Here is a 14,693-nt window from a genome sequence, read left to right as displayed (position 1 = left end):
TGTATGTGACCATTAACATCTGCTAACCATGTGTATGTGACCATTAACATCTCCTAACCATGTGTATGTGACCATTAACATCTCCTAACCATGTGTATGTGACCATTAACATCTGCTAACCATGTGTAGGTGACCATTAACATCTGCTAACCATGTGTATGTGACCATTAACATCTGCTAACCATGTGTACGTGACCATTAACATCTGCTAACCATGTGTATGTGACCATTAACATCTGCTAACCATGCGTATGTGACCATTAACATCTGCTAACCATGTGTATGTGACCATTAACATCTCCTAACCATGTGTATGTGACCATTAACATCTCCTAACCATGTGTATGTGACCATTAACATCTCCTAACCATGTGTATGTGACCATTAACATCTCCTAACCATGTGTATGTGACCATTAACATCTGCTAACCATGTGTAGGTGACCATTAACATCTGCTAACCATGTGTAGGTGACCATTAACATCTCCTAACCATGTGTATGTGACCATTAACATCTGCTAACCATGTGTATGTGACCATTAACATCTCCTAACCGTGTGTACGTGACCATTAACATCTGCTAACCATGTGTATGTGACCAATAACATCTCCTAACCATGTGTACGTGACAAATAAATATCTTTTGATTTGAAGCGTGTAATATAGTATTCTAGCAAAGACCAACACAGTACTAACTGTAAATAAATCAATAGTTTAATTCCACAAGATGGTTGGCCAAGATGGTTACCTAGTTAAAGTTGTGGCTAGCTAGCTAACTAAATTACCAACTCATTTTGCGAACTGCACATCACTACCCATGAAGCATCGTTACCCAGCACTCCACAAAAACTGTCTCAGAGCGAGTGACATCACCTATTGAAACACTACTAACTCGCACCGCTAACTAGCTAGCCATTTCACACCGGTTACAACAGCATGGAATGTTCTTTTGAAATATGCCCTCCTGTGACTGTGGGGCTCAACATTGATTCATGAAGTAACATCCCCAGATAGTGTAGAGAGAAATGACATCCTTAATGCCAGAGAGCATTACTTCACAGATGGCTACAGTACATATCATTTGATTCTGTAATGGTTTTCTTGGAACATACCATATTAATCCTCGCTGTATGTCTCTGTCGTGTTTTAAACCCGGTAATGTTTGCTGTTCCAAATCCTTTCCTGAGCTAAACCTCTCGGGAAATAACCAGAGTAAATCAGATGTACTGTATGTTTTTGGATATGGCAGACGTGTGCCTCTCGCTTAATACCTAATTTTTATACACACATCGCCGCTACATGTCTACAGTAACTAGAAAATAATTAGTCACAGTTCACTACATTTTCATAATTGGTTTCACAATACTATATACAGTACCAGAACTGGATTGAAATAGTATAATAGTATATGAAATCGCTCAAATACTTTTAGCCGCTGTTTGAGCCAGCCTGGAGTGCCAGAAGGTCAAACTTTGCAGTGAAAGTGTCCGTCAGTTGGAATCCATAGTAATTCATAAGGCGACCTTATTTCGAGATCAACTGCTCATTACAACTTACTTCAATGTTCTTCTATTGAAAAATGTACATGTCAGCTACACATTATTTAGATGTGTCTTCATGAAATGATGTCAGCCATCTCTCTGTACTGGGGCCCTGCCTCAGAAGACAGCTGGCTCTCATGCCCTTAGCAACTGTTCCCAGGGATGTTTTAATGTTTAATTCATCATGTTGGAGGCATAATTGAGTTGATGTGGGCAGGAAGTAACTACGACTCTTTGTCCCTTCCCTGTAGAACGTCTGCAGTACGTTGTGGTGCACTGTGGGGACAACTTGTCACTCAAAGCTGGATGGTGCAGTCGACGGGACCAGGTGTGGTGAGGACAAGGTGAGTGTAGACACTTCCTGGGACCAGGTTGGGTGAGGACAAGGTGAGTGTAGACTCTTCCTGGGACCAGGTGGGGTGAGGACTAGGTGAGTGTAGACTCTTCCTGGGACCAGGTTGGGCGAGGACAAGGTGAGTGTAGACACTTCCTGGGACCAGGTGGGGTGAGGACTAGGTGAGTGTAGACTCTTCCTGGGACCAGGTTGGGCGAGGACAAGGTGAGTGTAGACACTTCCTGGGACCAGGTGGGGTGAGGACTAGGTGACTAGACACTTCCTGGGACCAGGTGGGGTGAGGACTAGGTGAGTGTAGACACTTCCTGGGACCAGGTTGGGTGAGGACTAGGTGAGTGTAGACACTTCCTGGGACCAGGTGGGGTGAGGACTAGGTGAGTGTAGACACTTCCTGGGACCAGGTGTGGTGAGGACTAGGTGAGTGTAGACACTTCCTGGGACCAGGTGGGGTGAGGACTAGGTGAGTGTAGACACTTCCTGGGACCAGGTGGGGTGAGGACTAGGTGAGTGTAGACACTTCCTGGGACCAGGTGGGATGAGGCCTTGGTGAGTGTAGACACTTCCTGGGACCAGGTGGGATGAGGACTAGGTGAGTGTATTTTATTCTCTTGATTTTCCTCCTCGTTACCAGGATGACATGAGGAGTTAGGTAAAAAACCTATACATTTTAGAATTGCTAGCCCAATGTTGCTGTTTTTGGTAGTATGTTTGTAATCGTGCACTGGATACTGTGTTTTTGTACCCCCAAAACATAAGGAAATGATGAGTTAGTTCATGAAGACCTAGAAGATTATAAATCACAATGCTTCACTGAGCATCCAAATGAAGTATTGAAATGTGTGATTGTCAGTGGTGCTTTGACGGGGAGTGTGTGGCGGTGGGACACCAGCCTGAGAGCGTCAAAGGGGGCTGGGCTCCATGGAGCGAGTGGTCGGCCTGTTCCAGAACCTGTGGGGCCGGAGTTCAGAATGCCCAGAGGGACTGCGTCAACCCAGTGTAAGTCCTAATGGATTAGTCTACGCACCTGCACCGGAGAATTAGAATTAGTAGAACGCACATTCAAATTCAAAGCAATATTCTGTGGTGTGAACGCCGGCGGGTACACTATCTTGTGTTATTATCTGGTTTCAGATGTATTTTTAAAGCAGAACACCAAGGGGCTCTCCCAGGAGGGGCACCGCTTACTGTTAGTATATAGTTTATGCTGTTGACTCATCAGTACTAAACAGGGACTTAAATAACCCTTAAGGTACACTCTTTAATCTCTGTTTTCACCCACTATGAGGCCCTAACATTACTATTTGTAAATAGTTGTTGGGTACTTGCAAATGTAACTACCTCTGAGTATTTTAATTCTGTGTGATACTGTACGTATCAGATATTCCAGTGGACTATACATGCAGACCATGCTCCATCAGACCATGCTCCATCAGACCATGTTCCATCAGACCATGCTCCATCAGACCATGCTCCATCAGACCATGTTCCATCAGACCATGCTCCATCAGACCATGCTCCATCAGACCATGTTCCATCAGACCATGCTCCATCAGACCATGCTCCAGCAGACCATGTTCCATCAGACCATGTTCCATCAGACCATGTTCCATCAGACCATGCTCCATCAGACCATGTTCCATCAGACCATGCTCCATCAGACCATGCTCCATCAGACCATGCTCCATCAGACCATGCTCCATCAGACCATCTTAGTTAACAGAACACATTTAATCCATGTATGACACATTTCCGTGAACCATGTCACTTATTGAACACAGTGTCACCACCCTACCAAAGCCTTACTTGGCTAATATGTTAGGAACTGAATACTCTTCTCATTCATTCTCATTGAATAGAGTAATAATTTTTGAAATCATTATAGTTGTTGGATATTGAGTGGAGTCATTTTCAAATAGAGTCCAAGGTCTGTTCAGTGTCATCCATCCAAAAACGTATTTCTGTGGTACCTTTTTTACTGTCTTGTTGGCGTGTTTGTGTTGCTCTGCTTGGAGGCGTAGGCCTATTCTGACTTGCCTCTTCATTTGTGCATGGCATTGACGCTCAAATCCAGTGCTTAGACAAAGAGAGTGACCTTGCGTTTTGAAATAAACCGTGTAGTGCTCAATATCATTTTTATTTTATATTTTTCCACTTTTATCTTTCTTATTTGTTGGAATATTGTCCTTTTTGAGGATCTCTGTTCTGCCCTCCTGGATCTGTTCCTGGATCCTGGCTCTAGACAGAGACACCGTGTTCAGTATATGAGCCATCGGGCCTCCTGGCTCACTGTGTGAGACAAAGACAGTGTGTTCAGTATGTGAGCCATCAGGGGCCTCCTGGCTCACTGTGTTAGACAAAGACACGGTATTCAGTATATGAGCCATCAGGGGCCTCGTTTCTAAAATGTGTTTAGCTTTTATACAAATGGTCTGCGTATGTTCACTACTCAATTTATGAAACGTCTATATTCTTTATGTTGTATAAGTCACACATGTAAGCATGTTTATTTTTATTTACACTACATACAAAATAAAATGAAGTTCATTGTTTATGAATCAAAACGCTGGCATCGATTTTCACGTGCGCCCAGTTTATGATGAAATGTGTACCTAAGAACATTTAGGCCCCAATCAGGCTGAACTGCCACCTGTTTCTGTGCTCAACGGGAACCACCAGAGACGAGGCAAAGAGTAGCACTGGCGGACATTTTGATTGATGGATCCAATAGGATTGTGTTAGGAGTTCATAGTTTCCCGACACGGAAGAGAGAGAAGTGGCAGAAAAGACTGTGCTGTTGGGGCTACTGGAGGACTGGCATTGGGCAGTGGTGAAAAGTACTGTAAAAATACTTTAAAGTACTACTGAAATATTTTTTTTGAGTATCTGTACTTGACTTTACTATTTATATTTTTGACAACTTTTACTTTTACTTCACTACATTCCTGAAGAAAATTGTACTTTTTACTCCATACATTCTCCATGACAACCAAAAGTACTGGTTACATTTTGAATGCTTGCTTAGCAGGACAAGATAATGGTTCAATTTCCATTACAATGCCTTACAATAGAGGAGAGAACTCACTTGAGGACCTCTTGAAGAGTATTAGCATTCATAAGAGGAGTGTCTCTGATTGCAGTTATCATTGGTTGTGTTGGTAAGGACTTCACCGCATCATCACTTATGTCATCCCTTTATTTTCAATGACCAATGAACATGAAATGCACATTATGTTCACAAAATAACATTACAACCATCGAATGACATAGAATCTGTCATTTAAGTTGGCGCTGTAGTCTCATTTTCACCTAATTTATCACCTGATTTACTTAAAGGCCCAGTGCAGTCAAAAACTAGATTTCCCTGTGATTTTATATGTAATTCCACACTGAGTTGGAATAATGCTTTTAAATTATGAAAATGATGATAATGCCCTTTTAGTGTAAGATCTGTTTGAAAAGACTTCCTGAAATTTCAGCCTGTTTTGGTGGGATGGCCAGGCTTGTAAAAGATACTGTATCTATGTCAATGTGAGTCACCCGTGTTGAGCCCCCCCCCCCCCCCCCCCCCCCCCCCCTGGTTATCACATGCCTTACAGCCACCTGAAAATACTATTATCATCCATTTAAAGACATGCCTGTCCACTAACAGGATGACACTCCGCTCTACTCTCTCCTCTCCTCCAGTCCCAAGTACGGAGGGAAGTACTGCGTGGGGGAGCGAAGGCGCTACAAGATCTGTAACAGCACCCGCTGCCCCCCCAACCAGACCTCCTTCAGACTCATCCAGTGCAGTCACTTTAACACCATGCTTTACAAGGGCAAGTTCTACAAATGGGTGCAGGTCAACAACAGAGGTGAGTGTGCGTTGTTTTAGCTAGATACTGTAACATAAACTCTTACACCCCAAAGTAACTAAATAACACAGAATACATTTCCAGATGTATGTTTTGTCAACTTTAGAGCGACAGTGCAAACAAGAGGAAAATACACTGTCACTTCATAAACATTTTTCTAAACCGTTCATTGTTCGACATCTGAGCAAAGGCCTGTAGCCATTTCATGTCAATAAAGCAGGTGATGTGAGTTGCGTAATTTGTTGCCTTCCAAACCCCACTGTGAAGAAATTCAATTTGCATTCCAAATTCCATTATAGCCATGATGATAGTCTGTCTATTGACTGAAATGTTGGTTTTAGATCCATTGTAGAGCACAAACACATGTGGAGCAAGACAGACAGTGTGTCTCATTCTGGTATGAATCATTTTTTCATCTATTCACCTGGAACTATGAAAAGTGTGCAAACCAACTATTGTTTGGCCAAACTCAAAGCATTATTTGAAGTAATAAGGCATACTTTTACAACAGCACGTAGTAATATTTAACTGTACAGTGTGTGCTGTGTTTATCAGGAATAGAAAGAGGAAACGGCTTAACGTATGCAATGTTAACATTTCTCAGTTTACTACCGTGAATAGACAAGGTTGGAAAACCATGATTCCTTGTCGAAATAGAAATGTTCTCATTGGAAACTCTTCTATAACATTATATACAGTATCGCACAGCAGCTCCTTGTGTTCCCGGCTTGTAATTTACTATGTTATCAGCCTGAAGAATGTTGAGACACGGGACACCGACCAGATTAGCCCTAGCTAAATGAATGTGGGGGTGACGATAACGTTAAGCCTGAGTTAAGGTTACACGGGTCTGTGCAGTGTCAGTAATCTGCAGAGTGGTATTGCTCTGACAGTGGATGTGTTAAATGGGGCGGCAGGGTAGCCTAGTGCGTTAGAGCGTTGGACTAGTAACCGGAAGGTTGCAAGTTCAAACCCCCGAGCTGACAAGGTACAAATCTGTCGTTCTGCCCCTGAACAGGAAGTTAACCCACTGTTCCTAGGCTGTCATTGAAAATACATTTGTTCTTAACTGACTTGCCTGGTTAAATAAAGGTAAAAAAAATACAGGACCGAATATGTAAACGGAAAGTATTGACTTTTGACCCCTTGACTTTATTCTAAAACGGATTAAATATAGTTTTTTTTTCTCAGCAATATACACATAATGACAAAGCGAAAACAGGTTTTGTAGACATTTTTACTCATTTATTAAAAATAAAAAACAGATACCTTATTTACATAAGTATTCAGACCCTTTGCTATGAGACTGGAAACTGAGCTCAGGTGCATCCTGTTTCCATTGATCATCCTTGAGATGTTTCTACAACTTGACTGGAGTCCACCTGTGGTAAATTCAAGTGATTGGACATGATTTGGAAAGGCACAAACCTGTCTATATAAGGTCCCACAATTGACAGTGCATGTCAGAGCAAAAACCAAGCCATGAGGTCAAAGGAATTGTCCGTAGACCTCCAAGACACGATTATGTTGAGGCACAGGTCTGGGGAAGGGTACCAAAACATTTCTGCAGCATTGAAGTTGCTCAAGAACACAGTGGCCTCCATCATTCTTAAATAGAAGAAGTTTGGAACCACCAAGACTCTTCCTAGTGTCTGGCTGCCTGGCCAAACTGAGCAATCGGGGGAGAAGGACCTTGGTCAGGGAGGTGACGAACAACCCGATGGTCACTCTGACAGAGCTCCAGAGTTCCTCTGTGGAGATGGAAGAACCTTCCAGAAGGACAACCATCTCTGCAGTACTTCATCAATCAGGCCTTTATGATAGAGTGGCCAGACAGAAGCCACTCCTCAGTAAAAGACACATGACAGCCCGCTTGGAGTTTGCCAAAAGGCACTTAGACTCTTACCATGAGAAACAAGATTATCTGGTCTGATGAAACCAATATTGAACTCTTTGGCCTGAATGCCAAACATGGAGGAAACCTGGCACCATCCCTACGGTGAAGCATGGTGGTGGCAGCATCATGCTGTGGGGATGTTTTTCAGTGGCAAGGACTGGGAGACTAGTTGGAATCGAGGCAAAGATGAACAGAGAAAAGTACAGAGAAATCCTTGATGAAAACCTGCTCCAGAACGCTCAGGACCTCAGACTGGGACGAAGGTTCACTTTCCAACAGGACAATGACCATAAGCACAAGGCCAAGACAACGCATGAGTGGCTTTGGGACAAGTCTCTGAATGTCCTTGAGTGACCCAGCAAGAGCCCGGTCTTGAACCAGATCAAACATCTCTGGAGAGACCTGGAAATAGCTGTGCAGCAACATTCCCCCATCCAACCTGACAGAGCTTAAGAGGATCTGCAGAGAAGAATGGAAGAAACTCCCCAAGCCAAGCTGGTAGCGTCATACCGAAGAAGACTTGATGCTGTAATCGCTGCCAAGGGTTCTTCAATATAGTACTGAGTAAAGGGTCTGAATACCTGTGTAAACGTAATATTTCAGTTTTGTCATGACTGGCCTGTGAGGATCAGGTTACAGTGGATCATGGTTCTACAGGGATATCTCTGCCTCCCGCAGAGGGGGAGGTATAGAGGGATTGATGGGGGGTGTGTTTATGATACCTCACGCCCATTGTAAATCTTAAGGCAGCAGACTAATCCTTTTTCCTTTAATGTTTGGGACTGGAATGTCTGTGTGGCCTTATGAAGACTCTACCTCAGAACTGTAACATGAAATAAATGGACTTTGGGACATTATATTTCATCAACCAAAATGGTGGTAACAATGATAGATGGAATATGAGAATGAATGTTGATTTTTGTGACGTCATTAAGTTAAATGACAGCGCTATAATGAAAACATGAACTTTCAGAGTTTTCATTATATATGCATGTTTACGTACTGTGCGTTGTGTAGAAAATATCCATATCAAAGAGAATGTTTTTGTAACGATGAACTGTAATTCTAGTTGCCTAAACGAGATCGTAGTAAGTTCTAATACCTTGTCTTGTAACTAGCTACGCCCCAAGGAACCTAGAGAGCGTGTCATAAAGACGGGGCTTTTTACGCCCCACGGAACCTAGAGAGCGTGTCATAAAGACGGGGCTTTCTACGCCCCAAGGAACCTAGAGAGCGTGTCATAAAGACGGGGCTTTCTACGCCCCCAAGGAACCTAGAGAGCGTGTCATAAAGACAGGGCTTTCTACGCCCCAAGGAACATAGAGAGCGTGTCATAAAGACGGGGCTTTCTACGCCCCCAAGGAACCTAGAGAGCGTGTCATAAAGACGGGGCTTTCTACGCACCAAGGAACCTAGAGAGCGTGTCATAAAGACGGGGACGCCTCTTTCTACCCTGTGGTATAAAACATGTGAGTTAAGAATTTACATACTTGACTAAGTTGACTGCGCGCTGCAACCCAGGGTCTACGACAAGTCGTGACCCGAGTTGTGACCCCGAAACGCAACACGAGGAAGAGGACAAAGAAACATTTTAACAATCAATGCTACGATTGAGTACTGCATCTAAGAAGGTGAATTCAAGAAGGACCAACCGGTTATTCTCTTCAAGTCATCGGTTGTCTACACGGCCCTCTGACCCAAGCTGGGAGCGTCGACATGGCTGATTAGCCTCCTAAGAAGACCACTCTCACAGAACGAGTGCAAGGAAACAGACAACCAAGAGAAAGGGCATTGTGACATCGTGTGGACAATCAGAGACTTACACCTGATAACGAAGGAGACGCGGCCATCGAAAGATCAGGGCGTCGGCCAAACCTATTCCACTAAGCGGAACTCGGCCCATGAAGAGATACCCAATGGAGACCTTCAACACGTAAATACATGCATTATAATTCTGACCCATAAGAGCGGCAATTCGGGGCAAGGTGTCAGGGTTAAACTAAGCATAGTTTACAAATGTATCCAAGTGTGCTTTTATCTTATGCACTTTCTCTCTCTCTCCCTTTTTCTTTAAATCTCCATCTTGTGTAACACGTGTCATATTGTGTTGGTCTGCTAGGGACCTGTTGCCATTGTATTAAGTTCTAACCAATAACCTAGACTGTTTGTGTATGTGTATCTTATGTTATCATTTAGCTTGTTAGTAAATAAGTAATCAACTCAATTTGTGCGGTATGGAATGATTTAGTGAGACCCGGGTTTGTGCAGATTTACTAATTATGTGATGTTCAGAATGAGACTGAGGAAATGAATGAGTTAGTGACTGCTATGAAATCGATATTCTGATAATCTTTGAGTGATTTCGGGAAACAGTAACTCATTAAACAAACTTTTCCTGTGGTGCCCCAGGTTACTGAGTTAATGGTTACAGGATTAATTTAATCACGTATTATAAACATAGTTAATTATTCAATAAATAGCATGTCATCACATTAACGATAAATACGTCACAAGTTTTTAGTTGTTGTAAATTAGCAAAAATGTGTAAAAAACTGTTTTTTCTTTGTCATTATGGGGTGTTGTGTGTAGATTGATGAAGGAAAAAACGATTTAATCCATTTTAGAATAAGGCTGTGACGTAACAAAATGTGGAAAAAGTCAAGGGGTCTGGGTACTTTCCGAAGGCAGTGTATAACATTGAATTTGTCCCAAAAAATGAAATCAAAAGAAAGCATGTTTTGAAGTACCTGTCCTATATCTGTGAGATTTAAGAAGGCTCCGAAAAATTTAAAAAAAGGTACAGTGGAATTACCTGTGTAGCTTGATAAGGGAAAAAAACAATCAATTATAGAATAAGGCTGTAACGCTAACTATTACCCAACTGACAAGCTAACCGTTACCCAACTGACAAACTAACTGTTACCCAACTGACAAGCTAACTGTTACCCACCTGACAAGCTAACTGTTACCCAACTGACAAGCTAACTGTTACCCAACTGACAAGCTAACTGTTACCCAACTGACAAGCTAACTGTTACCCAACTGACAAGCTAACTGTTACCCAACTGACAAGCTAACTGTTACTCAACTGACAAGCTAACTGTTACTCAACTGACAAGCTAACTGTTACCCAACTGACAAGCTAACTGTTACCCAACTGACAAGCTAACTGTTACCCAACTGACAAGCTAACTGTTACCCAACTGACAAGCTAACTGTTACCCACCTGACAAGCTAACTGTTTCCCACCTGACAAGCTAACTGTTACCCAACTGATTACATACGGTAACAAATGACATAATGCTGCTTGGTCATGTTATAGTCATGCTTAGGACAGCTTTGGTTGTCTTAATGCCAGATACAGGCCTAAAGCAAAGTGATACCTTGTCGCTAAAGTAAGGTGACACCTAACCTGTTTGTGTTTGCCAGTGAACCCCTGCGAGCTGCACTGCCGCCCTCTGAACGAGTACTTCTCAGAGAAGATGCTGGACGCGGTCATTGACGGGACCCAGTGCTATGAGGGCAGCTTGAGCCGAGACATGTGTGTTAACGGCATCTGCAAGGTAGCGGCAACCTTGTCCCCAGAAATCTCTCTTCTCTCTGTCTCTCTCACTCCCTCATGCCTCTCGCTCCTTGCTCTCTCTCTCACTCTCTCTCATTCTCTACTCAAATTGTCATTCCCTCCTAAAGTCTAAGCTGAGTTAACTTCATTTGTTAAGCTCTCCTTGTTGACGTACTTCTCCTGGTCTCAACATTGTGCTTTAGGGATGTCATTTGATATGCACTTTGTTTAGTCGGCCTGCTGCTTGTTTTCTCGGCAGAATGATGATGAACGCTTTACATTCTGTATGAAAATGAGTGTGCTGTTCGAGTAAGTCATTATCTCGCACAGTACAGTCTCACTGTTGTCCAATATCTTCATCCCAAAATGTCAGACTGTGCTCTAAGGTCTGATTGGACCAAGAAAATAATGATACACTACCCGAGATGCATCATTTGGTGAATTGATGTACTGTAGTGGGGACACATTTTGTTGTCATGACCCCAGTTGACCCCAGTTGAGCCATTCTGTTTAAAAGCTGGCTTTGTTTCATTGGTTTTGGCTGAAAGCAGTTAAATATTTAGACTGTTTATAAGCCAGTCAAATATTAATGTTAGAATCTATGTTTTTAGCCTTTTATCTTGATTCATTTATATCTTCAAACAAGACCAACATTGTGACCCTGGTCTTTGGTTTCCATAGTTTCCACTCATGTCCAAGACATGGGTCATGTTCCCCTGTTTAGACGTTGCGTACATCAACCAATGATTGCGTGCCATGTCATCGACTGTGCCGTTGGACACCAGATTGCTTTAACATGTGACGTGGTTAACTGATACGTAAAATACCTATCAAGGTATCGTAAGACCTGGCATGCATCAGCAACACCTGAGCAGAGGAACGTGCTCATTATCTAAGGACTGGAAGATGAGGGATTTAGAGTTCACAATGCAACTGAGGTTAAAGGGAAGGATCAACTCAAGTTAAAGGGATAGTTTCATTTGTGAATCATCACTGCAGAGGGATAGTTCACACTGAAACGAAGTTTGTCAGATGTTTTCATACGGCACAAAGTCATCTGAGGTTTAGCTCCGTCCACACCATCTGTTGTATACATCTGGCTAGGCTATATGCATCAGGATAAATCAGCAGGGCTCAGTTTCACCGAAGCTACTGAAACAATGAGCAATTGCACATTCGTCAAACTCATTCCACAGAGGGCCGAGTATCTGTGGGTTTTCGCTCCTCCCTTGTACTTTATTGATATTAATATTAAGGTCACTGATTAGTAAAGAACTCCCCTCAGCTGTTTGTCTAGTTCCTAATTGAAAGGAAAAACCAAAAACCCACAGACACTAGGCCCTCCATGGAATGAGTTTGACACCCCTGAGCTATTGGAACCTCTTATGTTCCACAGTATACACAGTGGAGGCTGCTGAGGGGAGGACGGCTCATAATAACGCCTGGAACGGAGCAAATGGAATGGCATCAAACACATGGAGACCATGCGTTTGGTGTATTTGATACCATTCCACCAATTCCGCTCCAGCCATTACCACGAGCCTGTCCTCCCCAATTAAGGTACCACTAACCTCCCATGATACACAACAAATGACACGTAGATCATGTTGGAGCTATGGAAATGTTTGTCAAACATTGTTTTTAAGGTGAACTATTTCTCTGATGACAAATGCTCATTCCTGAGTCCTGTCCCTCTACAGGAGATTGTAGAGCCTTGTGCTCAAAAGTTTCCCTCACTTTTCATATTTGCGTGTCAGACAGGTGACATTAGTTTTCTGCATCACCTCAGACAACACTCATTTTTCATGATCTCCATTTTTTTCACACAACGTAATTATAGTACATACTATGTTTATCTTTTGGGAAAAGACACGTTAATGTTTTACTTGCAAGGTGGACGTATTGATGGATAAAGTCATTATCTCCCAACATAGTCTCACTCTTGTCCGATATCTTCATCCAAACTTTCAGACTGTGCTCTAAGCTCTGATTGGACGAGCTAACGAATTTGGATGACTTCATGAGGCGAGGATCACATTTTGTTGTGGTAACCCCAGTTGAGACGTTCTGTTTAAATGCTGGCTTTGTTTAATTGGTTTTGGCTGAAAGCAGGTTAAATATTTAGTCTGTTTATAAGCCAGTCAAATATTAATGTTAGGATCCAACTGAGAATTTGAATATAGAACGTTTCTCTGATAAGTTTTAATTTTGTCCATATTCTTTCCAAACAACACAGGTATAGTAGATGGATAATGTGGTTACTAGATGTAGTGGGGACACAATGTGGTTGTGGTAAAAGCCAGTTATCAAATGCTAATTCCAGAGTCCTATCACACTACAGGAGATTGTCCTGCCTTGTGCTTAGTGCTTCCTCAGCATTTTTTTCTTTGTTTGTTGTTAATTTCCTGCATCACCTCAGACAACTCGTTTTTCAATATCTCAGTGACTACAGAATAAATGGGGAGATGATTATCTAGCAGAACTGTGAATTTGAATATAGAAACTTTCTTTGATAAATTTTCATTTTGTACACTATATTTTCACAACATTATTATAGTGATTATATTATTATACATTATTATAGTATTCACAATGATTATTTTAGAAAAAAATACAAATTGTGAATGTTTTGCTGCAAAGTGGACGTATTGATGGATACTTTTGTTTCAGTGCGAGTACATTATTTTGTCCTCAAATTATCTTAATATGATTCCGGTGAACCCTAAAGATGGAACCCAAAGACGTACTGATGTCCTAAAATGGACACCATACACTGTAATGCGTGGCATCCATTTTAGGTTATCCTTTATTCTCTGCTGAAGGCCTGTCATTCTTCTCTGCTGTCAGTTCAATCGTTATGTAGTATGAAACGGCAGGTTCTTGCTTTGTTTTGATCTTTTCAGAATGTGGGGTGTGACTATGAGATTGACTCCAACGCGGTGGAGGATCGCTGTGGGGTTTGCCATGGCAACGGGTCTACTTGTGAGACTGTAAAGAAGACCTTTGAGGAGAGCGAAGGGCTTGGTATGAGACTCATGCTACTCTCTTCACTTAAAGTGGCCCTCCAGTCTCCTTTTTCACCTCATTTAACTCCTGATTTACTTAACAAAAGGCACATCCCAATAGGTGGTCAAGGTTCTGTATGTCGTGACATGGCACATTTTACCCTTTGGTGTGTACTTTACTGTATTTATACTTGAGATACCACCTTTTCAACAGTGAAAGTATTAAAAAAAAGAATCTCTGGAGAACGTCTACTGATATAGGATCAGCTCTCCTCACCTCAATCGGAACCTTAACCATTATGAGATAAAAAACCAGACTGACCCTGGAACAGGTTTTTAAAGTGATAGACAGTGTACTGTACACTGGGTATTGTTGTCAGTGTCCTGTAGCTTGGTTTGAGCTGTCAGTTTGAATGTGAACTAGGTCATGTACTGCATCTCAAGTTTCTGTCTCATAATCAACCAAATGTTTGGTGGTA

The 14,693-nt window shown here is 42.2% G+C and overlaps 1 protein-coding gene across 1 annotated transcript in view; it reads left to right on the top strand.

Annotated features, from left to right (window-relative positions):
* Positions 1-14,693, top strand: part of LOC139411724 (A disintegrin and metalloproteinase with thrombospondin motifs 7-like) — a 167,589-nt gene that overhangs the window by 79,730 nt on the left and 73,166 nt on the right. Inside the window, exons 10-14 of the mRNA XM_071158396.1 lie at positions 1,793-1,885; positions 2,747-2,892; positions 5,581-5,750; positions 11,077-11,210; positions 14,113-14,233. Coding sequence (XP_071014497.1) covers positions 1,793-1,885; positions 2,747-2,892; positions 5,581-5,750; positions 11,077-11,210; positions 14,113-14,233 — 664 coding nt within the window. The remainder of the gene's footprint in view (positions 1-1,792; positions 1,886-2,746; positions 2,893-5,580; positions 5,751-11,076; positions 11,211-14,112; positions 14,234-14,693) is intronic.

The sequence above is a fragment of the Oncorhynchus clarkii genome, chromosome 6 (assembly GCF_045791955.1).
Source record: "Oncorhynchus clarkii lewisi isolate Uvic-CL-2024 chromosome 6, UVic_Ocla_1.0, whole genome shotgun sequence".
NCBI lineage: Eukaryota > Metazoa > Chordata > Actinopteri > Salmoniformes > Salmonidae > Oncorhynchus > Oncorhynchus clarkii.
This window is presented reverse-complemented; position numbering and strand designations above follow the sequence as displayed.